At 40.9% G+C, this 23,108-nt stretch overlaps 1 protein-coding gene across 6 annotated transcripts in view; it reads left to right on the top strand.

Moving 5' to 3' along the window:
- WRN (WRN RecQ like helicase) overlaps nucleotides 1-23,055 on the top strand; it is a 44,323-nt gene extending 21,268 nt beyond the window's left edge. For 3 of the 6 annotated variants that reach the window (XM_061992293.1, XM_061992289.1, XM_061992294.1), the window contains 20 exons: nucleotides 687-793; nucleotides 1,860-2,047; nucleotides 2,947-3,124; nucleotides 3,695-3,876; nucleotides 4,584-4,685; nucleotides 5,066-5,158; nucleotides 6,431-6,572; nucleotides 9,912-10,085; nucleotides 10,165-10,259; nucleotides 11,795-11,870; nucleotides 12,041-12,114; nucleotides 13,651-13,732; nucleotides 14,015-14,127; nucleotides 14,922-15,036; nucleotides 16,194-16,319; nucleotides 17,346-17,508; nucleotides 18,570-18,784; nucleotides 20,201-20,272; nucleotides 20,830-20,961; nucleotides 22,769-23,055. In XM_061992293.1, the coding sequence (XP_061848277.1) occupies nucleotides 687-793; nucleotides 1,860-2,047; nucleotides 2,947-3,124; nucleotides 3,695-3,876; nucleotides 4,584-4,685; nucleotides 5,066-5,158; nucleotides 6,431-6,572; nucleotides 9,912-10,085; nucleotides 10,165-10,259; nucleotides 11,795-11,870; nucleotides 12,041-12,114; nucleotides 13,651-13,732; nucleotides 14,015-14,127; nucleotides 14,922-15,036; nucleotides 16,194-16,319; nucleotides 17,346-17,508; nucleotides 18,570-18,784; nucleotides 20,201-20,272; nucleotides 20,830-20,961; nucleotides 22,769-22,891 (2,552 nt within the window). In that variant the 3' untranslated portion in view covers nucleotides 22,892-23,055. The remainder of the gene's footprint in view (nucleotides 1-686; nucleotides 794-1,859; nucleotides 2,048-2,946; nucleotides 3,125-3,694; nucleotides 3,877-4,583; nucleotides 4,686-5,065; nucleotides 5,159-6,430; nucleotides 6,573-9,911; nucleotides 10,086-10,164; nucleotides 10,260-11,794; nucleotides 11,871-12,040; nucleotides 12,115-13,650; nucleotides 13,733-14,014; nucleotides 14,128-14,921; nucleotides 15,037-16,193; nucleotides 16,320-17,345; nucleotides 17,509-18,569; nucleotides 18,785-20,200; nucleotides 20,273-20,829; nucleotides 20,962-22,768) is intronic. The other 3 variants (XM_061992291.1, XM_061992290.1, XM_061992292.1) reach the window with 3 other exon arrangements.
- Nucleotides 23,056-23,108: the final 53 nt, after the last annotated feature.

Genomic DNA, 23,108 nt, shown 5'->3' with positions numbered 1-23,108 from the left:
GACATGTAAACTTTCTTTTACTAAGGAACTGAGTTTCTAGTGCTATAGGCAGCAAGAACTATCTAGCAAGAAGACGGGTCATCTGGATATCCAGAGTACCAAGAAACTGTATGTGTGGCTTTGTGAGACAAACATGTTTTGAGCACGCAGATTAGAATGGCATATCTGTACTCAAGTTGTGGGGTTTTTCTGCTTCAGAAAATGTAAGGTTATTTTTCAGGGACATCTTTAACCCTTCTCCCCTCATATCTTTCTGGACTTTTAACTTAGCTCTTCAGTGCAGACTTGAGGCACTCAGACTGTTACAATCCAGAAAGTAGAACTAATGGTACATGTGACATTTAGTAAAAGTCTGAGAAGCAGGGAGTAGGAAAAAGTCCTGTCAGAGGTAGCTTTTGATTTCAAGCCATTGTGAGGGATGTTGGATACTTGGAGCTTGGAAAAGGAAGCAGAGATGGCGGTGGGGGTAATCTGTAAAAGCTCTTAGATGTTTCCACAGAAGAGGTCATAAGAATGGGCTTGGGGAGTAGATATAGCAGAAAGCATTCTAGAAACAAGAACTTAAGCAGACTGCTGGTGCCTTCTTAAGAAAGCTTGAAATTGAGCAGAATAGAGTGTTTGTACTTTGTCACTTCCCATGTTGGTTTGTCCTGTTGATGTGTCGGTGCTGTGGTTTTGTGCTGCAGGTATTACCCTCATAGCTGTTGATGAAGCTCATTGCATTTCCGAGTGGGGCCATGACTTCAGAAATTCCTTTAGAAGCTTAGGCTCATTAAAGAAGGCTCTGCCATCGGTGAGGTTTTGATATGCTTTATTTCCAATGTAAGAGAAAGATACTGTCTCATTCTATATGATACTTTGTAATATCGGTTTCTTGATGTTGCTCTTTGCATGTACTTACCATGCTGTTTGTTGTTCATGCAGTCACTGTCAATGACTGAGTTTTGTGGTATTTTTCCCAAATGCTTAAATAGAGGATATTCTGAACCCAGACAACCAGAAACTTTTGAAAAAAATACATTACTTTGTTGAATCCTTCAGCTTAGGGATATCTGAAAGGGAATTGTAGTGAGGTCGGGGGTGATCTCTTCTCTCCAGTAATGAATGATAGGACAGGAGGAAAGGGGCTCGAGTTGTGCCCCTTTATATTGGACATTAGGAAGAACTTTTTCACCAAGAAGGTTATTAAGCATCGGAACAGGCTGCCCAGAGAGGTGGTGGAGTCACTGTCCCTGGAGATATTCACAAGACGCATAGATGAGGTGCTGAGGGATGTGGTTTAGTTTAGTGATGGGCCTGGCAGTGTGAGGGTAGTGATTGGACTTGATCTTAAAGGTGTTTTCCAACTGTAATGATTCTGTGATCCTACCATCTCCTACAGCATCTGGTTTAATACTGAGGGATCTATTTATTTTTTTAAATTGTCTGGCTGAGTGGCTTACATAAGCAAGCAACTATGATTTCTAGATACTCCTCAATCATTTATGGCATAAGCTCAAAGATTTAGACCTGAACTTTACATACTGTTTTTGGAAGATTTATGCTATGTTCCCTAAATTTAGCCAATAACATGAGAAAATTCCTGTTAACTTGTTGAATATGCACCTAAGAAAGCACACATTCAGAACAGAACTCTGTATTTTAACAGTGTTCTTTCTGTCTCTGACTACTTTCCTGAACAACGTAGACTACAGATCTAGGAAGCTAAACATTAGTGATGTTTTCCAAATAGCTGGTCTGATCTGGTGACCATAAACAGTTTAAAGTGCCTGTGTATATGCTTTGATTTGTGATTTTTTTTGTTGTTGTTGTTCTTAAAAATAGGAGCTCTTGACTTGTTCTTCTAATTCTGATTGCAGGTTCCCATTGTTGCTTTAACTGCAACTGCAAGTCCATCAATCCGAGAAGACATAGTGCGTTGTCTGAACCTGAAGAAACCTCAGGTCACATGTACTAGCTTTGACAGACCTAACCTGTACTTAGAAGTGGGACGACAAAGTGGAGATATCCTTAAGGATTTGAAGCAGTTCCTTACTAGGAAAGGAACGTAAGGATTTAAGCCTGTTTTTATTGACCCCCTCAGACTTTATGTTGCAGTTTTGGTATTGTATGGTAAGAATTGATAGCAGTCTTAAAACGAGTCGATGAGGAGAATCCTAGGCTTTCTCTGTAGCATGGCTCTGATATCGTGCTATAGTCACTTCTATCATGTCCAATGTTGTGCCCACCTCTGTCCCAATTTATAAAAAGCCTCCTGAGTCAGAGAGTTGCACTTTCACTGTTTGCATGCTACTGAGTTAAGGGCCTTTAGGATCATTTGATCCTTGGTGGACCTGCTGACACTGTAGCAATTTGAATGATTATGTTGGATTGGCTGGTGCATAACTTTCGGAAGGGTGCTGTACTAAATGTATGGTAATATTGTTTTTTGTAAAGCTAATCAGAGAACAACAGCAGTCCTTTTCTGTTAGCAGTCCCAGTAGTGTACCCATTCTGGTCCCATTTTTCTTGTTGCACGCTACAGTATGTGCCTCTTTAAGGCTGGGCGTTTCCAGATGAAACAATTCTATGATTTTATACAGCAATATAAATTATCATCACTCATTTGTAGCTTGTTACCTAAATGTAGGCTTTTCAAAAGTGACAGCTGTAAAGGCCTGTTTTTACCATGACTAAGGAAATCAGGAGGCCATAGTCTGCTGTTTCAACAAAGACCAAAATCCGTGTTTTGCAAAATCAAGAGCACCAAATAACTTCTAAATCGATTTTTCTGAAACACATGCAATTTTTGTACGAGTGGAACAGTTAAAATATCTTTCAATTTCTAAATCCCCAAGAAGGTGAACTGCTGGAAAAGTTACATTGCCCCTCCAACTAGATTCAGTTAGATTTTTTGCAGAAGGGTGACTTCTGTTCTGTGTCTTTACCTGTTGCTGTTACTTACAGCAGTTCTGCGTATGAGTTTGAAGGCCCCACCATTATCTACTGCCATTCCAGAAAAGCTACTGAACAGGTTGTATCTGAATTGATTAAACTCAGTGTAGCCTGTGGTGCGTACCATGCTGGTATGGGAATCAAACAAAGGAGAGACATTCATCACCAGTTCATGAGGGATGAAATTCAGGTATGTAGGAAACTTAAGTCCATTTGGTCCTATTTATAATTGCGGAGTTTCTGGTAGAGAAAATAATTTGGGAATACCGGCATTTATTTCCCATTTCTATCCAGTTCTGGGCAAAGAAATTGTTGATGTAGGCTGACAGTAATAGGATTCTTGACTTACGTTTCTAATTCCTTGCAAGTCTCTTAAAGCATAGCATCTGAGGAAAATAGGGGTAGCTGGAACAGTATCACAAGTTCTGTGAGCTACTTTCTTCGTCCTGCAGATAAGTAGGCAAAGAGCTACCCTGAGACTTACGTTCCTCTTCACAACAGGCTTTGTGCCTTTTGTTTGAGAGTAATTGCTTAAAAATGCTGTAGCATTTGCCACAACATACCATCACTCTTGTTTATAATACTGCCCTCATGTTCTTACTGAAATCAATGTGTGGAAATCACAGGTGAGTTGAAAGCCATTGTAATTTAGACTGTTCTGGATCTGTAGCAAGAGTTATCACCAAGTATGTGAGCATTAATCTAGACATGTTCTGGATGCTTATTTCAAAACACTCAGCATGTGCCTCCTATTTTGTAGTGTGTTGTGGCTACAGTGGCATTTGGCATGGGCATCAATAAAGCAGATATCCGGTTGGTTATTCATTACGGTGCCCCTAAGGAAATGGAATCCTATTATCAAGAAATTGGGCGAGCTGGTCGTGATGGGCTTCCTGCTTCTTGTCACATCTTGTGGACTCCAACAGACTTGTCTTTTAACAGGTAAGTGACAGAAGACAACTGCTTTAATATGCATTGTCAAACCATACTCACCCTGCTTCTCTTTCTTTTGGTTTGGTTGAAAATGCAGTTTATCTTTTGGAGTGGTTGCACATCCTTTCCTGTGTACATGCAGTGCAAGTATGCTGTACTTTTCTAGAAGATAGTTCACAATTGTACTGATGTTAATGAGTTTGTTCCAGTTGAGCCTTCTGTGAAGATGCTTTGCAAGGCAGGCAGCAATAAAACCTTTAGCAATAGGTAGATGTATAGCAATAGGCATGCCACTTCTGAGTTTTTTATCATCTGGCAGTGGCATTGATGAGAACTTGCCGGAGTTAGAACAACTAGAGAGTAAGACAAATTGCCCTCTGCTCTTTGTTTCCTTCTCTGTGCCTTTTGACATGGACTTGTGAAGTGTAGCTTCTTGCAACTCCACAAGCTACTATCTGTCACTTCTGCCTTGCGTAGAATAATGGCCGTATTTAGAAGAATGTCAATAAGGAGCTCATCTGAGTATGCCTTGTGCTATAAGGATTAAGACTGTCAAGAAACAGGCAGGCAGTTTGAGTCTGGCTTTTGCAGGATCGATTTTTTTTTCTGTCTGTTTCTGTTGAATTTGAGGCAGTTGTCTGACATACTTCATTTTTGGTGTGGGACGGGAATTGTAGTCAGTATTTAAGGCTCTTCATTTTCCTTTTGACTGACAGATATCTTCTAAATGAGATACGCAATGAAAAGTTCCGGTTGTACAAACTGAAGATGTTGACAAAAATAGAGAAGTACCTTGTGTCAAATGGCTGCAGGAGGAAGTGAGTGCTGGAATCCATTTAATGCTTTCTATCATTTCTATCAGCTTCGATAAGAGCCACTGTGACTCAGTCACAACTGGAGGCTGTAACCAGAAGGCATCTTAGACCCACAATGTGTTCTGCAAATATGCTGTGTATTAAAAAGCAGTATCAAAAAATACAGCCTTTGGCATATTTATACATATGCATCAAGTGTTTCCTTATTTACTTTTCAAAAAAAAGAAACCCAAACCCTAACTCTCTCTTTAGAGGAATCAAGGCCAAATAATTGGCTCCCCAGTGAATTAATTAATGATGCTGATTTCAACTTGGTTTTCTGCAATAAATTTAATGTGTAAATTCTTGGTCTTTTCTCTAATTCGCTACATTCCCTTGGGTAGAATCATCTTGTCTCATTTTGAAGACAAACAACTCCGGAAGGTTTCCTCTGGCATCACGGGCACGGAAGAATGCTGTGATAATTGCAGGTCCAGGTAAGCTTTCTTCCCTGAAGACTGATACAAGAGATTATGGTCTCTCAGACTAGCTTAAAAGGCAAATTATCTAAAAGAATTGTCTTGTTATGAATCTGATCTGGCAGATGTTGAGCCTGGAGTTTATCTTTGAACTGTCTCTAACCTTCTAAGTAGTTGAGCAAGCCACGAGGCAGTTGATAAACTCTAAGTTAGGCTGTGGGAAAGCCTACAAAGTATGGTCACACATCCTAAAAGAGTTTAGAGCAACACTCAGACTGTGAAATACACTTCTGTTCACCCGTTGAAATCCTGTTAGATAATTAATCCCAAAAGAAAATACTTGCAAGTTGAGTGCAATATTCGTGTCTAAGGTTAAATTGCTGGAGCGTGAAGGGAGCTCTTCTCTTGTTCCAGCGTGTGCCGACGTAGGTTGTTTCTGGCATTGCTGTTAATCTTGTGGCTTGCCTTCAACACATCCAGGGGGTCAGTACTCAAGCAGGAATGAGCAGGAACACCTTCCTCACTTTCTCCTGGGCACATGTGTGTGCTTTCCCCGAAGTTATAAAAGATTCCTTGTTCTTGCTTGTAGCCTGATGCTTCCTGATCAGAGACAAGATATTATGCTGGGTTGCTTTCTGGAAGCATGTTATCAATTCACCTGTGTTTCCTGTGTGCTCAAGGAGTGAGAAATCTTAGCCTTGCTAACCAAGAAGAGAATTTGAGAGATAATTTCTATCTTTGCAGTCACATTGCTGTGCCAGTAAAGAGACATATAGTCAGTTTTGGTTGAAGAACCAAAGTCACTTGAAATAGGTAGTTGTCCTTTTTCTCCTCTTTACAATTGATGTCAGTTTTTCAATGGGTTCTTCCAGTCAATAATGAATGCATAACAAACATTAAAAAATCTTTAATGGCCTTTCTCTTTCCTTCTGTTTTATTCCTTTTGTATGTTAAAAGACAAAAACCTCTTTACTATGAAGTGCAATTAAAGAAATGTCTTATATTCCTAAAACAGCCCAAATATTCAAATACTAAATTCAGAAGATTGCTGAGACAAGGTTGTTCTGTCACCACGAGTTCCACAAAAAACTATTTACTGTTGTGTTGGACAGCTGACTTAATCACAAGTCATTTTTAACTTTTGCTTGATCTCACGTTTTCAGTCCTAGTTCTTTACTCTTAAACATGTTTGTTTATGTTAATGTATCTTGAAGTGTGTATGAAGTTTTCACTTGCAAGGAGAGTGTATTTCATTTGTACATGTTCAACTTGGTTTTCTTTGCATTTTAGAGCCTCTTGTTCTGCAGTCGCCAGTGACTCAGAAGGTGGCTTGCAGGACTTTGGGAAGCAAGCTTATCAGCTGTTATCTGCAGTGAGTGCCCTGGGAGAGAAGTTTGGAACTAGACTTCCAATTCTGTTTCTCCGAGGATCTGTAAGTGACAGTAACAATCCTCATACGTGTTCTGACAGTGGGGACTGGAGTATCTCTCTTTATTGACATACCAAACAATACATTAAAGTACGTGCATATAAATTTATGTACACACTCCTATATATTTATTACCTTCCTCTCAGAGAGATGGATATCTGTAAAGAGAGGTGGTGTAGACCTTCTGAAGGCAGCACTTTCCATGCAGCAAGCTTTCAAGGCAACAGCCATACAATTAGTGGACCTGCTAAGCATGTTGTACTTTATTTCATGCACATAGATCAAATGAAGAATTTCCATCTCCAAGCTCTTGCCCTCTTCATTGTTTTTTTTCTTAGTAGTGCAATGTTCAGTCCTCTGTGGCCCAAGAGTTCATCTTAGAAAGGGTACCTGTTATTGGTCTTGTGTGGAGCTGTTCTTTATTCTGTGGGGTTTTTTGAGTTATTGTAACAGCCAATTTTTAGTAAACACACGATTGCCAACCCAAGTATTGGCAGAGGTTCTAAAGCCCGTCTTGTAAGGCTCAAGTTTTTGTTTCCTTTGTGGCAAGTTTGATGTTTTTGTAGAGAGAGTTAAGTGGGTTTTATGAGGATGCACAATTTCCATTATCCTGAAAGGAATAGTCTTTTCAGAATGAGGAATAAACTCTTTGCTTGGTAATTGGTTTATTTGTTACATTAAAGCAAATTATGGCTTACACTGTGGCTTTGTAATGCTGGCCTAATGGAGTAGTGAGATGAGAAGAAAGGTACTAGAATGGATGTAAATTATCTCTACATACCTTTACTTAAAATGTTGAGGTACTTGTCAAAAAACTCATCAGAAATAAAATAACAAAAGAAGGGAGTCACTACTTATGTTTAGAACCTGAGGAAGAAAAAAATCAATCACCTATGGTGGTTGATAAAACTAGTTGAACAATGTCCCTCTCTTTTCCTTTTAATAAGAAAGTTAAGTTGCTAGTTGTCACACAAATGTGTCTACAGGAAAAATATTTGGTTACATATTTTAATGTAGTTTTGATTGTTAATTCATTATTACTGGAAGAAGTGAAGATTACGCCAAATTTTCACTGCAAATACCGAATAACTTTTAATTACCTGCAAGAATACCTTTTCTGGGCTAACATAACTCTAAATTTTAAAGTTGCTTTCCTTTGCTGTATCAATATATGCTCTGGAAGTAATGAAAGAAATAATGTTGCCCTAAGTTTACATGCTGTCTCTGTTTGAGGCTGACTGGTATGTTGCTTTAAAATCTCATGTATAGTTTATAGGGAATTCTACTCTTTTTAAGTTAGTGGTATCTTTTTGCAAAGTTCAGGTGACCCCTGACAAACCTTATGTGATCCATAGAGGAGGTCATGTTTCACTTAATATTTGGATGCTGAGTCAGACCATGAAAACAAACAAGGGTCTCTGGGAAACTGATTTAGAGCTGTGTTGACAGAAACACTATACTAACCCTGCCAAATGAAGAATATGTGTCTCTTAAAGCCTCTTTTTTATCAGCAAACAGGGGAATCTAGCTATTTCAGCAATTATTTATTTTAGCAATGATTTTGTTGTTGTTGTTAGTAGTCTCAATGACTGGTTTTTAGTAGTCCTTTTAGCATTTAATGATTTGTACACAATTGAAATTGCCATTTTGGCTTCTGTTGGTCAGTCTTATGCCAAACTTAATTGAAGGTGTTTTCCCCCAAATATGGACACAGTTTACTGTTTTGCATCTCAGTCTTATTATAGTTATTTCCATGGTTGAATTTCTTCTCCAAGTCAAAACCATACTCTGAAAATGTGCAGCCATTGGAGTAATTAATGCAGCTGGCATGACTGAAAGCTTAGAAATGTAGCCATGCTTTTAAGTAATGAATGTTAAAAGTTGAATGAGGGCTGTGTAGAGGAAAGGAAATGGGACTTGATGCTTTCTCTTTGCCTGGTGAATAGGTGATTCTGTTATTTACTGTCAGGACTTTGTGCCCTGGTCTTAACCAGCAGCAAGCTGAGTCCCTGTTGGCTGCAGCTGGGCAGCTCCAGCTTCCATTCCTTGCTGCTGAAGGTCAGAAACAAGCCCCTCTTTGGCTGCTTCTCTTGCCGTGCATGCAGGATAGCAGCTCCTTGACAACTTGAAATTCTCCAGATGGCTTCTTACTGTGATCCCTGGAGATGATACGGAGCTCAGCAGACCCTCGTATGCTGACCACTGCCTGACCTGGATTTCTTTCACTTGGCTTCCTCTCTTCTTCTATATCAGCCTGGTCCGTTTTCCTTTACAAGGAAAATGGTCTTCTTGGGGATAGATTTTCTGTGTTTACATCATGCTTAGCATGAAGGGACTCAGATATAAATACTAGCAAGGATCTGGAAAACCTGTGTTAACAACCAGCCCTATAAATGGCAAGAAGTGAGCCTCCACCCTACTGTTGTCCAAAATTGTAGCTGTTAATCACAAGCCCTGCTTTTCTTCTGCCTGAGACACTTTAAACACTTGATCCCCTGTTAATTCCCTGATTCAGAAAAGTTCTCAACACTTCAAGATCATCCCAAGAGTTTCTCTTGTAAGACAGGCTTTAGCCTTTGCGCCCTGAGTTCAGGCAGGGTGAGAGCTCATCAGACAGGAGCCAATCAGATTTTTTTTTAAGTCTAAACCACTAGTAAAAATGAATCAGCAACTTGTTTTATTGTTTGTTTTGTTTTAAAGGCACATGGCAGTGAAGGCCAGAGGAGGAAGAATAGAGCAGACATCTGTAGTGAGCTTGCTTCTGGCTTTCTGCCACTGTTCTGGGATGTAAACAAGACTAGACAATTATTTTTTCTTTCTGTAGACTCTTTTTAATTAAAACCAAAATGGATAACTGGTTCTATTTGAACACATGCAATGAAAGATTGGCCTCGAGTGGTTGAACACAAACTGCACTAGGTGACTTTCTTCATTGCTGTGGATGGCTGAGTTGTTTCTGTAACCTGCTCTGTATAAAAAGGGGGAAGGTGAACAATTCTGTCATATAGGCATAGGTTTATCTGAGGTCTTACTACAAAAGGAGGTAATAATCTTGTCACAGCCTTGGCAGAAAGTGGATTAGGTGAGTAGAGTGAAACTGCTCTTTGGGTGACATGAAGGAGGCAATAACCATAGCTTAGGCTCTCATCATTGAGCTGCTGAAGGTGAATTTATTGTAATGAGTATTATGTGAACTTCACAAAATATTTTGGAGTACAGATCTGTGGAGAAGTATTCTCGAGGACATGCTTCTCATATCTCAGGTTCTTGGTTTACTGGTTGCATTGGAAACTTTTTCTCCAAGGACTGGAGAACAATGACCTATCCCTTCAATAATTTCAGAACTCTCAACGCTTGCCAGACAGATACCGACGACACCCTCTCTTTGGCAGTGGAAAAGACTGGTCAGAAAACTGGTGGAAATCCCTCTGCCAACAGTTGATAATGGAAGGATTCCTCAAAGAAGTCTCTGGGTGTATGAGCAAGTTTGCAACCATATGCGTGCATACCCAGAAGGTACTTTTTGATATGAACCTACCCTTAAAAGGCTTCTCTGAGTAGTCTGTAGCTAAGCCATATGGTTTATTTCTTACAGGGCAGAAATTGGCTGTTAAATGCTAGATCCACCTCAAATGCAAGTCTTCTATTACAGTCCAGTGAAGACCTTAACCTGCAAAAGCCTCCTAGAAGGTAATTGTGACATGTTCTCTTGAGGCTTCTTTGTTATTTTAACATCAGTTTCTGAAGGCTGCTTCTGGAGGTGGATGGGTTGTATGGGAGACTTGTGCACTTGGGGTTGGTTTTTTGTTGTGTTTTTTTTCCTTAGCTAAAGCTTTCCCTTAAGTAGTATCATAATAACCAAAAACTGTCAGTGGGAGCGCCTGGATAGACGCCTCTGAGTGCTGGTGTGAAAGGTGATGCTGTCTAGTCCTTCTAAGAGCGTGGCTCACAGCTTAAATTCACAGGGCTTTATCACTGGAGATTTTCAGAAGAGCTAATCAGATGGTTGTGTAACTGAGAAGGTTAGTGGGGAAATGAAGTTTGTAGAAATGACTTTGTGCCTTCGTCCACCAAAGCTAGTAAGAAAGTGTGGGTTTTCAGTTACAAAGGATTCTGGGTAGCCTGGAAGCATGTTGTGGCAATGCATCCTTGTGTGGAGGAAGTCGTCAGATGAGGACAAAAACACAATAGAAGAAAATCCATCAAGATTTGAGTTCTATCGTGTGTTGGTGAGTGAAACTGTGAGACTTGAAATAGAGCAGCAAACAACTTGTTTTCCCAATTATGCACTTGACCTACTTTTTCGTAGAATTTAAGCTGAGGATTGAACAGAAAAGCCTTCATTCTAACAAGAGTTAATTCAGCACAGATGTGTAGTTGTTTGTCTTTATATATTTCTTTATTTTGTGTATTCTGACTATTTAAAGTGTTGGTGAGCATGTCTACCAAAGTGGGGTGTTTTCTCAGTGGTGGTCAGGTATTTCCTGTCAGTATTCAGTTCCAAGAAAGTGACGTGAGAAGTTTTTGCTTGTGTTCTCTTGCTTCTGGTTATATTTAAGTAAAGAATGCTGTGCTGGTCTTCACAAACAGTAATTCTGAGCAACCCTTTTCAAGTGAAAGATGAACTGGAGGTTGCAGAGGCTTCGCTGTGAAAAGTAGTATTAGAACAATGCTCTTCAGTGCTGGTCTTAGGAGCCTCATCTGGTGTCTAAATCGTCTTAGTCTTGCTAAAAAACAAGTACATCTGGTAATAATACCATTTTTGTCTTCTAGTATTCTACTGTTTTAACTTTCAGCTACAGGTGTTCTAGAAGAGAAACAATATGCATATTATTAAACAGTAAGCAACAACAGAGCTGTGTGCTTGGTGCAAAACAAAGTTGGTATTCGTTTTTTTCTTCAGTAATGAGATCTTCAGAAAGATTAAATTTTTAAGTCATCACAAATTCTGATTTTGTCACCAAAATCTTTCTTCCATGAGACAAGATTCTTCTTATTTATTAAAAATTCTAGTATTAACAGGCTTTGAGGGCCTCAGTGTCTTTTCACAGAAAATGGTGATTCTAATTTCTAAACAAATCAGGAAGAACTTCTCATTTGTCAGAGAGCCCTATACCAAGTTCCAATCAGTTCACTTGGCAAAACATGAATTATTTTAAGCAGCAGTATCCCTGTACCAATGACTTGGTCTGGTAGGATTAAGAATATAATTCCTTTTATTACAGCAGCAGACCTTTACCTGTGCTCTCAACACAGCGCTCCCTAGATGGGAAAGGAACGATGCAGTCACCAGTGAAGCAGGTCTGTATGAATACAACTTCTCTTGAACACTGTGGTCCATCCTTGTTGGTATTAAACAAAATATTGCAAGTGTGTCACAGTATCACAAGTGAGCATCTTGCTGCTAACAGCAACTTCAATGGAAAGATTGGTAAAGTAGCATTTGTTTTTCTTGTTCTTTCATTTTTTAGGTATCTCTGTATGATATGTTTTCGTATGAGAGAAGGAATAAAACTCCTACAAGAGGCAATGACATGCTTAACAGGTACCGTATTCTAAATTAAAACGAACCAGCTAACTTTGACAGTGTTAATAAGGATCATCTTACAAACAGTATCGCTAAAACCAGCGTTCTCCTATGTGAAGTGATGGTAAAAATGTTTAATGAATTAAACACAAGCACTTAAAACTTGCTGTACTCCATATTGTATTACAAAATATTGTAGTAGTTTGATATTAAACAGGCTTTGCTGAATTTGACAAGCTGTGTATACTTGTAGTGTTACAGGCAAAACACTTTAGCAATTGTTGAAGTGCACATATTCTCACTGATATTACTTCAAATCCAAACAAGAAAAATAGCAAATGTTGATAAAAAGCAATAGCAGATTTACATTGGATGTTTTTACTGGGCCCACATCTTTTTTTATCCTGTCTTGAATGTGGTGGTTGATGGATTTTTAATTTGTGATGATTTAAAATAAGAAATGGAGAATTGTTGTGTGCTTGGGTGGGGTGTTTTGGTTTTTTGTTTGTTTCAGGATTTTCTCCAAACAGTTGGCATATATAACTCAGGCTAAAAAGGGAGAAAAATTGAGTCCTAAAGCTGGCAGACTGAATATATGCCTTCTGCAGGGGCTGTGGATGAGCACGTAGGCTTCTGCCTTTCTACATTGATCTGGATAAGACTGAGATCAAGTTGAGGCTTTCTTAGGTCAAAAGAAATAGAATAAGCTTTTGCAAAAAGTAGGACAAAGTAGTTTTGTTTTTCTGGTTCGTATGGTGCTTCTGATGAAACCCACCTTGCATTTCTGAGCAGGAAATTTTTTTCTTTCAGGCAAGGAGCCTGATGCTGGCAAGTAACAAGAAAATAGGATCTGTCAATGAAGCTGAATAATTACCACTATCCTTGTGAAGAAAAATCATTGTAGGAACAACTACAGTCCAAAACAAGTGTTATTTCACATGTGGCTTAGGAAAGGATGCTCTTAGTCCAGTTTGTGTGCTAATAGATATTGCAGTATAATAGGAGCAGTCTTAATAGGAGTAAATGTCCCTGTGTACATGAGCCTGTGGACTGGAGACATACGAGTGGTAATGTGAACTAATTCTGCTTCCAGCATAGCAGCTGTATCCTTGTTACCAATGCCTTTGAAGTTATTAGCTCTTTTTGGCCAGGATGAATGTTAACAGCTAGGAGGGCGGAGGGCAAGGTAAAAGGTGTTCCTTGTGGAATGCTGTTAGAATGTCATAAATGACAAGTGCTTGTAAGATCATGTTTTGATGATGTCCAATGTTGGTGGTGTTTGGGGTTCTTTTTCATAAAACTTCAGTTTCCTCTCTTGAACTTTGTGCAGGAAGATGCTATTTTTAGGTTACAGGAGCAGGTACAGAGGAATTGTGTTACATTAGGGATACTGGCCGAAAGTCCTGTCTGAGTGCAGCAATAGCACAAAGTGCCAGACTGCAGTCTTATGGTGCTGTCAGGGCAGGCAAAATAAGTTGGACTGATGTTCTCTCACAGCCTTGTGCAAAGTTCCTGAATAAACTAATCTAACACAGGACTTGTTTTTTTTGTCAGTGTGGCAGAGCACTCACCAGCAAAATCACCTTCTTCCAAGCCCCTAGAACGTGTTATTTCCCCTCGAGAAAAAGAACTAGAGGTAAGATTTTGGAGGACATAGCATATCTGTGAATTGCAGTCAGGCTGCAGACCACAACCCTGCTGTATTGGAGCAGCTGGCTTAGGCAGCTCTTACTGTTACAAAAATGTTTTGAATAAAAGTTCTAGAAAAGGCTTTAAATATGTGAAGATAGATTAATAGATTGTGGGGGTTTTGTATATTAGTGGGAAGATGAGGGAAGTTATAACTTTCCCTCCCATGTTAATTTTACTGTGTGTGATCTAGAGCTGCTTCATGAGAATTTGGCTCTTCTCTTCACAGACTGCTCTGTATGGCAAGCTGCTGACTGCTAGACAGAAGGTAGCTAATGAGAAGGTAATTCCTCCAGCTGTCTTGGCAACCAATAAGATCCTGGTGGAAATGACTCGAGTAAGGTAATGCCAGTATGCATGCATGTAGTACAAACTGAGAAGGTTGCAAGCCAACTGAAATCCCCTTTCTGCTTTCATTGGGAGAGTATGCTTCATTGGTAGAGGAGCAGCTGTTTTCCTGAGTGTAGTCTTTTGTTCTCATACTGTTGTAGGCCACTGACTGGTGTAAGTCAGACAGACAGTTGTCAGCATCAGACTTGCTTCTTCGTTCTAGTTGCTATCAAAAAATAACCAAGAGACAAGTTTTTCTGCCTGTGTGTCCCATGTGTTCTAATCATTTTAGTATGCCCCTATCCTGCTAAGAGTTGGCTCCAGGGCAAGATAATTCCCTTAACTTGCATGAGTAGCTCTGCATAATTTAGTGTTACTCAACTACCAGAAGAAGGGGAAGAAATTCTTCAATTATTTTCCTCATGTCATGAGGGTGTTGTGGAGCAGCTCAGTTGGTAATGCATCTGAAGTGCCTTTCCCAGCTACTGAAAGGCATTAGACAATACTGGTTTTGAAATGTGTATATTGTTACTGCAGGGAAGAGCTCTTCAGAGGTAAAAGCCAAATAAAGCTCTGAGTGGTAAATGGGTCCTCCAAAGTATTAAGCAGCAGTGATCAAGCTTCATGATTCAGAAGCATAAACAGTGAAGTTCATTAGGTGCAAAGTTGAGGAGGGCACAGTAATAACCTTTTTGAGTTTTGACTGATAGATCTGTAGTCCAAATGTTTGTCCACTGCAGATATTTGATGTTTGCAAGCATTGACATAGGACATTACCACAGATTTTATTATTTGACCTAAACCAGGCCTACAAGTGTTGAGAATGTGAAGAGGATTGATGGTGTATCTGAAGCAAAATCCATACTGTTGGTTCCTCTCCTGGCTGAAATTAAGGACTTCTGCCTAGTGAATGATCTAAAGGTATGCCTTACTTCTGCTACTTTGTAAGAGCCTTAAAGCTGAAATTTGGTCTGTAGCAGTTGAATTTTTCCTTTGGAGTTTTATCTTCTTTACAACTATTCCATCCAAGCACGGGAGGGAAAGTTGCTAGCCTGATGTACAAAGAGATCTCCCAAATCTGAATGTGCTACTTAGCCATGGCCTTGAGACTTGACTAATGATCCACATTGGTGTGATCATCTTGAAAGTCCAGGACATCCTTAGAAAGTTCACCCATCTGGCCAGGCTGAGTTGTCTGATCAGTGTCGCATTATTGAGAGCATACTGGTAGTGATTGTGATTTGGGGATTAAGGTCAAAGATTACAGTAAATGTTCCTTCACTATGGTTTATTGACTCAGACTTGGAGAGCAGGACTTTGCATCCTCAAAGGTTCTCCTTAGAAGACTGGCAGTAGAGCTTAGGTTTCCAGCTGTTGGAAATACTTTTCTTGTTTCTCCTTTCGGAGTTGATTTTTTTTCTGTCCAAGACTTTCTGCAGTGGCTCCTCACCAGTCAGTATGGTAAGAGACTGTTAGGTAGGGGCCATGGAGAGGAGCATTAGAGGAACTATGAAGCAGTTTTGCTTTGGGGATCTGAATTTCTATATAAATCAAGAGTTCACGGTATTAATGTACCTTAGAAAGCAGGTAGAGCAGCAGTCCTACTTCTCTGTAATGCTTGATAAGACTCTGTGGAGTCTTCTTTCTACTTCAGGAAAGCTATTATGGTCTAGGGATGAGGACCAAGAGCATATTCTTGTTTGGTTTGAGGGTTTTTCTCAAGAAGTAGAGGGATTTCACCATCCTAAGCAACAGGCTGAACACCACAGTTTGTTCTGATGGAATAGTTTTATGTGTGATGAGCAACACTGATCTGGACATGTTTTTTCTGGTTGCCTTTTTTTTTTTTTGCAAGACCCTCAGATAAGCCCAAGCTTATTCTAATAAGAGTGAATTTATGTGGATGTCCATCTCGATTCCTTGTTTGTTACATGGGGCTGCTTTTCCTGTGAACATGGCCTTGGGGTCAAAACCAACCTCTACAGAGATGAATGACTCCATGTTAATCTTTAAGAGAAAAGGAGGGTGATCCATTGGTTGTCACTGCGATATAATTCTTCTCAATCTTTCTCACTTAGACAAACATATTCCCAACATCAGGATCTAAAGATCAGAAAGAAGCATCTCCCTGGAAGGCTACTAGAGTCCTCTCTCCCTCAGAGCACGTTACATATGTCCTGTTCCAAGAGAAAAATCTCTCTGTGGTAAGCCCTTCTCTGTGGAAGCCCCTTCCTTTTGGAAGAGTAATGGCAGCGATACCTTGTCTAGAGGAGGAGGATTTGCAAGGTGTCCGAAATCCTCTGCCCAGTGCTGGGGCAAGGTTGATTTAAAACACTGAGGCAGTGTCTTTCCTCGCAAATGAGACTTACCTCTATATACTGGGAAACATATGAAAACTGGGCTGGCCAGATTTCACTGACTGCTCTATTGCTTTGCCTATGCCATATAAGACTTGCATGTCAGGAGACAAAGCTCATGAGAAGGCTCCATGCAAAACTAAAGTCTAAGTCCTTAGTGTTATCACGCTTTTCAAGTTTAGATTTTGGAAGGCTATGTTTCCTGCTAGGAACACAAGGTGAGGACAAGTTCTGTTCAAGTGATACAGGGCATATGGCAAAACTGGAGTTGTGCTGCGTGCCCTGTGGAGATGGGCCTCATGAGCTACTTTGAGGTAGTTTAATTGTCAAGTCTGCAAAGGAATCTGAGGTTTCTTTGAGTTTTGCTTTTCCCCTCCCAAAAGTACTGTAAACTTTGTAAAATAGTCCCTATCTTACCTAAGGTATGTATACCTAAGGACTCATTAACAAGGAACAATTGTGTAATTATTAGTGGGTCACTTGATGCTCACTATCCACTAATCCTGGTGATTATATGTATGGTATATGTTCATTTAAGGAAGGCAAATAACCACTTTGGAATCTCTCCTTGAAAAGTACAAGTTTGGGCAGCTAAGCTTGAGATGTTTATCTTCAAGGCAGATAATCTTAAGAAAAGAAGTCATGCACTCTAGCTGTGAAATAATAGCTTTAAGAGAAAAAAAGTGCTCCTTACAAGCTGGAGAAGTGAACTAAACATTAGGAGTAAGAACTGTTTTAGGGAGCTTTGTTGCACTGCTGTGTGTCAGTATCACCTGATGATGTTTTGGGAGTGGGAGACTGCCAGGTTTTGAGCTTTCAGTTGCGTTTCAGACACTTCTGCCATCTTAATTCCTGTTTTCTTTGTTACCCTAGAGGACTATAAGTGAGACCAGATCTCTGCCTGTATCTGAGGTTGGCACTCATCTGTTCCAGGCAATGAAAGCTGGCTTCCCTGTCAACCTGGAGCGAGCAGGTTTGACTCCTGAAGTTCAGCAGATGATTTCCGATGTTATCTGTAATCCTCCCATTGACTCGGGTGAGCATCACAGCCCTTCTCTGAAGCTTCTCATGGCAGCAGCGTATGCATCGAGGGGATGAAAAACTTGACAGCTCAACTGCTTCTTGAAGTAGAGCCCATGACTTCTGGAAGGCCTGTTGCTGTGGCAGGGCAAAGTATGGCAATGCTAGGGTCATGGTTTCCTTTCGAGGTTACATTGTAAAATAAGGCAATTTTGATTTATTAAAGGGCAAAACAGAGTAGCCCTTTACAAATCCTTTTGCTCAATTGTATGGCTGTTGAAAATATTCAAGCACTGTTCTTAAATCTATTTATTGAAGTGTTTTTAGGGGAAACGTTAGCCTGACAAAGCCTTCCTCTAAGTACTGATATCTACAGAAAAATATGCTGAATAAGAGCTGCAGAATTTTCCCAGTGCAACTTCTCTGGAAGGTGTTTATGATGAGGAGGAGAATGGGTTCTTCCTCTTGACACTGCCATCTGGTGCCACAGGCTAGTTCAGAGGCTGAAGACAGCCACATACTGATGTTCTGAGACTGAGTGACTTAAAACTCAGTCTTGCCCTAATACTTTAATTTCTTAGGCTGGCAGAGTTTGCTGACTTGCTAGTCACTTTGCTTTTGTCCTGTTGTAGGTTAATATATGTCTTCAGCAGCAGTTACAGGCTCAACCAGACTGAGATTGCCGTCTTAAATTTTAGTGCCGTGCTGGAATTAAGAACTGACATGGTACTATATTTAAGAAAGAAGAGAGGCTTCTCAGCCTGAGCTAATATAGCCTTCCTCTTGAGAAAATTATTGCTAGGACATGCACGTTAGACATGGGCAATTCTGGTGTTTTAGACTAAATTTGAGGACAGTAAGTTTCTGTGAGCATGAACGAGGTGAGGATTTATCCCATGACCTCACAATCTGTTTTCTTAAGATTCAGAGCCATATGTTTTATTCCTTAGTAATTTTGTCCTTGCTTTCATCTATCCTATGCTTTAATGAGGGACAGATGATGTGTTCTACAACATGAGAAAAGTGAACAAGGGGCAAGAGGATTAAAAAAAAAATTGCATTTCTATTTTTTCCAAGACACCACCAAAATTCAAGCAATTAGAAAACTCGTTCCTGCAAATATTGAACTGTATCTCATCAGGATGACTATTGCACTGTTGGAGAAAAAAGATATAAATAAGTCTCAGGACAGCTTGGGCGTCAAAAGGATGTTGGTCTGGTCAAATGGCCAGCAGGAAGAAACAGGAGCAGATCAAGCAAGCAGACAAGATGTCTTGTGTAATAAAACAAAGGTCAGTAAAAGAAGGTGTAAAACTCTTCTTTTTTTGTAGAAGCAGACTAAAGACGCTCATACATTGTTGCTGTTCCTTGGAGTGCTTCATGTCTTCACAATCTATCTTTCCCTCATCTTTGACTGTAGGACTTGCTTCCTTTTGCTCCAAGAGCAGTGCTTTGAGCAGAACCAGAGGGTTCCCCTTGGAATGGGGAATATGGAATGGCCTTAGGAAAAGGGCTGCCCCTGGGCATCTCAGCTGTAATCCTTAAGCATGTCACCTGAGTTGCTCTGGTCCCATGTGGGACTGTCAGCTCATCTCCTGGACTTATGGTCAGACATGTGATGATCCACCATTGTAGATGATCACAACTGCAACTTCATGGTGGCCTTTTGGAGAGGAGGGATGAGCACTTTCTGCAATTGTCCAGCTTTTCAGGACACCAAGGCAAAAGGTCTCCAGGTTTACAGTAGCTGGGGCAGTGGAGGAAAAAGCTGAAATTCCAAGTTCTGCCCAGTATGAAAGTCTTTGTTCAGCAGCATCCTTCATAGCCACAAAGTCTGTGTTCTGCCCTTGCCTTGCTTCTGTGCTGATTGCCAACCTAATGTGGGAACAGTGATGCTCTTACTGTGCAAAAAAACTCCCAAGACAGCAGGGAAGTTGAGAGTGTAACAAAGCCAGAGCCAATGCATGCCAGAAGGGTATCTATCTGTCCTGGGCTATTCTGCTTGAAACTGCTGTCTATAGCTGTGATAACAAGAAAAGTGTCATGGTGTAAGTCTCTCTCATTGAGGAGAAAAATTTCAGGAAACAAGGAGTTCTTTGCTGATTGAGAGAGGCCAGGCTGGCCTTCTGAGCACTCAGGTGGCCTCTCAGCATCTCCCAAGTCCCAGTTCAGCACCTGTACAAAAGGCCACTCTGCACTGAGTGGCTCCTCATGAGAACGGTAAAAAGAAATTGGAATTTCTAAATCCTTCTGCTGCCTGCCCTAGGGTTTCCTGACTATTCCTTGCAGGGTTTGGAGTTCCTTTCTGGAACTCTGGCTTAAACAGATCTTTTTAAGCCTTGCCATTTTGCCATATTGAATGTTTCTTGCATCCCTGAGTGCTATTTTGTTTGTACAATATCTATGTCTGAGCTTTCTTTTTCCTGAAGTTGCCCTCCTGGCAGTCAAACTGTGTGAACTCTAATTACACTTTTTGCTGCTGCTGTTAGCTGCTGGAGATAATAACAGGAATGACATGCTATTACAAATCAAATTAATATTATACAAATGAGTTGACTGCAAATTGAAAAGCTAATCCAAATAGTCTTTATTTACTTCTCCTTCAGAAGATATCCTTGTTCTAATAATTCCCCGTAGCAAGCAGCTTTTGAATGTGCTAATGAGTGTTCTTGGATTTTAATAACCTTGCATTGCTGCTGCTTTTACAGGGTAATTTGATCAATCTGACATTGAAGGAAGAACCAGAGAAAACACATCTGCAAGAGGTGCCTTTGTCTTCGGTAAACAGATGTTCTTACTGTAATAAAGCGTGCTGTAGCCTTACCATTAGCAATGCTCTCAATAACACTTAGAACTGCAGTTGATGCAAAAATCTATGTTGCTTTTCCAACCCATGAGCAGCAGGCATTGTACAGTAATTGGAAGTTAACACCTCTGTGCCTGCTATGCTGTTTTTAACTGACACCTTTGCTGTAAATACACATTGGAAAACGCAGCACTTGAGTCAGAAGCAAGTATTTCAATTTGTCAGAGCCACAGGGATGGAGAAAGTGTTCTTATTCACTGCAAAAGAAAAATGCCCAAGTGTAAGTTCCAGTTCTGTTGTGTTTGAAATAGATGTACTTCACTTGCTCAAATTTTGGCTAAGAAATGGCTAAGAAATAGCTAGTGATCTCATTAAGCAGAGGCGTTGAAACTGTTTATAATTACAGACTCATTTATTTACAAAAAAAAACCCACCCAACCCTTCAGAACACAGCCTTTGCCCTGGATCTGTGGTTAAGCTTTAATTCCGTGATGTATCTAACAGCCTTCTTCCTTCCTGTCCCATGGAAAGGCTATACAGAGTGTGGCTGACAGGCAGAGCAGAGAGGCAGCAGGTCGACTGAAGCCCATCAGCTTGGCCTCCTGGAATCAACCTGCCCTCAATCCTGATGAGGAAGAACTGTTTGCTGACTCACAGCCAAAGGTGAGGCTGCTTAGAGTTGTGTGCCAGGAGCAGAGCCCCAACCTGATGATTTGCGGTCTTGATTTTTAATAACTCAAAATCCCAGCTTCTGTCTGGGGTCCTTACTGTGTCTAAAACCTTGGCCTGGGTTGCCAGAATCATGTAATCATTTTGTCTGGAAAAGACCTTTAAGATCAAGTCTGACCACTCACCTAACAATGCCAAGCCCACAGCTAACCCATGTCACTCAGCACTTCAGCTTTTAAATAGCTTCAGGGATGGGGACTCTGCCACCTCCCTGGGCAGCCTGTGCCAGCCTTCAACAACCATCAGTGAAAAATTTCTTCCCAATTTCCAATCTAAATCTCCTTTCCCTTGTTGATACCTATGATAGTGACAGCACACTGCTTTTATTGCACTTGCTCTGCCCAAATATTCCCCTCTCTCAGCATCAACCTGCTACAGATTTTTTTTTTCCCCAGTACATTTTGTCAGCCACCTAGTGGCAGATGCTTCCAACACTTGTAGAGGACATTTGACTCCTCTTTCTCTTTGAGATACAGCATTGTGTAAAATCATGAGCTCATCATATGAAGGATATTTTGCAGTGGTGATTAGTTCAATGTAAGTTGTTTGAGCATATATGGTGTGGGCTATTTTCTAAAGGGAGCTTATGGGGCTCTGACCAGCACTCCTTGATTTACAACTTGTTTCAGTTTGAAACTGTATAGTGATGTAAGTGCAAAACATGCAGACAAACCATTCCTCATGGTGTGGTCAGAGATAGGTTTAACTCTTACATACCACAGGAGCTATCTTATTTGAGACACTAAACACATTTAACGTGATCTTTTTGATTGCTGATGATGACCTTGAGAGAAGTTCCAGAACTTCTAGGTGCCTAGAGGTGCCCAGAACTTCTAGGTGCCTAGAACTTCTAGGGAAAACCCTCTGATCCCCTGGTGACAGAACATCAGTGTAGCGGTCTTGTTCCACCCCAGGTTGGGCTGGCATTGTGGTCACCTTTTGATGGAAACACTAGACCAACCTCTCTCCTGGCTGTAGATGAGGCCTCCTGATGTGTTTCCTAAGGGCAGCTTACCAGCAGCCTTACTCATCTTGAGCTGAACAGCTCAGATTGGTCTTCCATCATCTAGAAATTGGTGGCTAAAGGGTGAGGGGAAACCCATTTAGCTCTCAGCTGCAAGCTCTTAGAGGAATTAATGTCTTTGTGTTGCCATAGCATCTTTTCCCCCTGGAAGTGCAAGAAATGTACCAAGCAGTGTGTGTTCAGACTCTCCTTGGGGCACATGAGACCTGCAGAAGAGAAGGGGCTGTGAACAGCTGGTGGCAGACACCCATGGCTGCCACTGGGGTGCTGTGGGTCCTTTTTTTCCAAGTAGTAAATGGGAAAAGAAGCAGGTATTGCCGATGGCCCACTTTGGGCCATATCCTTTCAGTCCCTGCTTGGGGCTTAACTCTTTCCCAGGTCACACTAAGGAGCTGCCTTTCCTTTATTTGTTTTCTTAACAGATGGGGCGCTTTTGGTTTATATCTCAAAGGGGATTCCTGAAGTTCAAGTGTAACAGAGGTGTGCCAGTTGTTGTTTTAAGTCACATATTCCCTTGTCTTGATTCTTCCCACTGCTCTAGGATGAGCTTTAGGACTTCCATTACTTGAACAAGATGTTGCATTTAACGGGAGACATAAACCTTCCAGTAGTACCAGAGGCAGCTCCTGTCGCCGGAGGAGCATGGATTTGGGGCACAGCTGTGTAAATGAGCCTGTCCCTGCGTGCCTTTTCACTTGTTCGTGTTTCTCCTTCTAGAGCTCGCATCCCCCTTGTAAGAGGAAGGTGCCGGCATGGTTTGGATCCTCAGAGGTGACAGTTCTGCCTGTGACCCAGACGAAGAAAGCCAAAGCAGACGCCAGAAAGGGGATTTTTAATTGAATACAGAAATGAAGATGTTTGGGGGTTTTTTTTACCTTCCCTGCGCCTATTACAGGCCTTTAATGTACAGACTCCTCCTTCGTCCCTGCATTACTCCTCCCTCCTCTAGCCTCCTCGGCCCCTCGCAGTGCTTTTTCCCTGTATAAAGTTTGTTACGACACCTCCCCGCGCCGTCCGTGTGAGTGTTGGGGCGGGCTGGAGGCAACGAGGGCGGGCG

Source organism: Colius striatus, chromosome 3 (genome assembly GCF_028858725.1).
Source record: "Colius striatus isolate bColStr4 chromosome 3, bColStr4.1.hap1, whole genome shotgun sequence".
Classification (NCBI taxonomy): Eukaryota; Metazoa; Chordata; class Aves; order Coliiformes; family Coliidae; genus Colius; species Colius striatus.
Note: the sequence above shows the minus strand (reverse complement) of the source record. Positions and strands in the feature narration are given on the sequence as shown.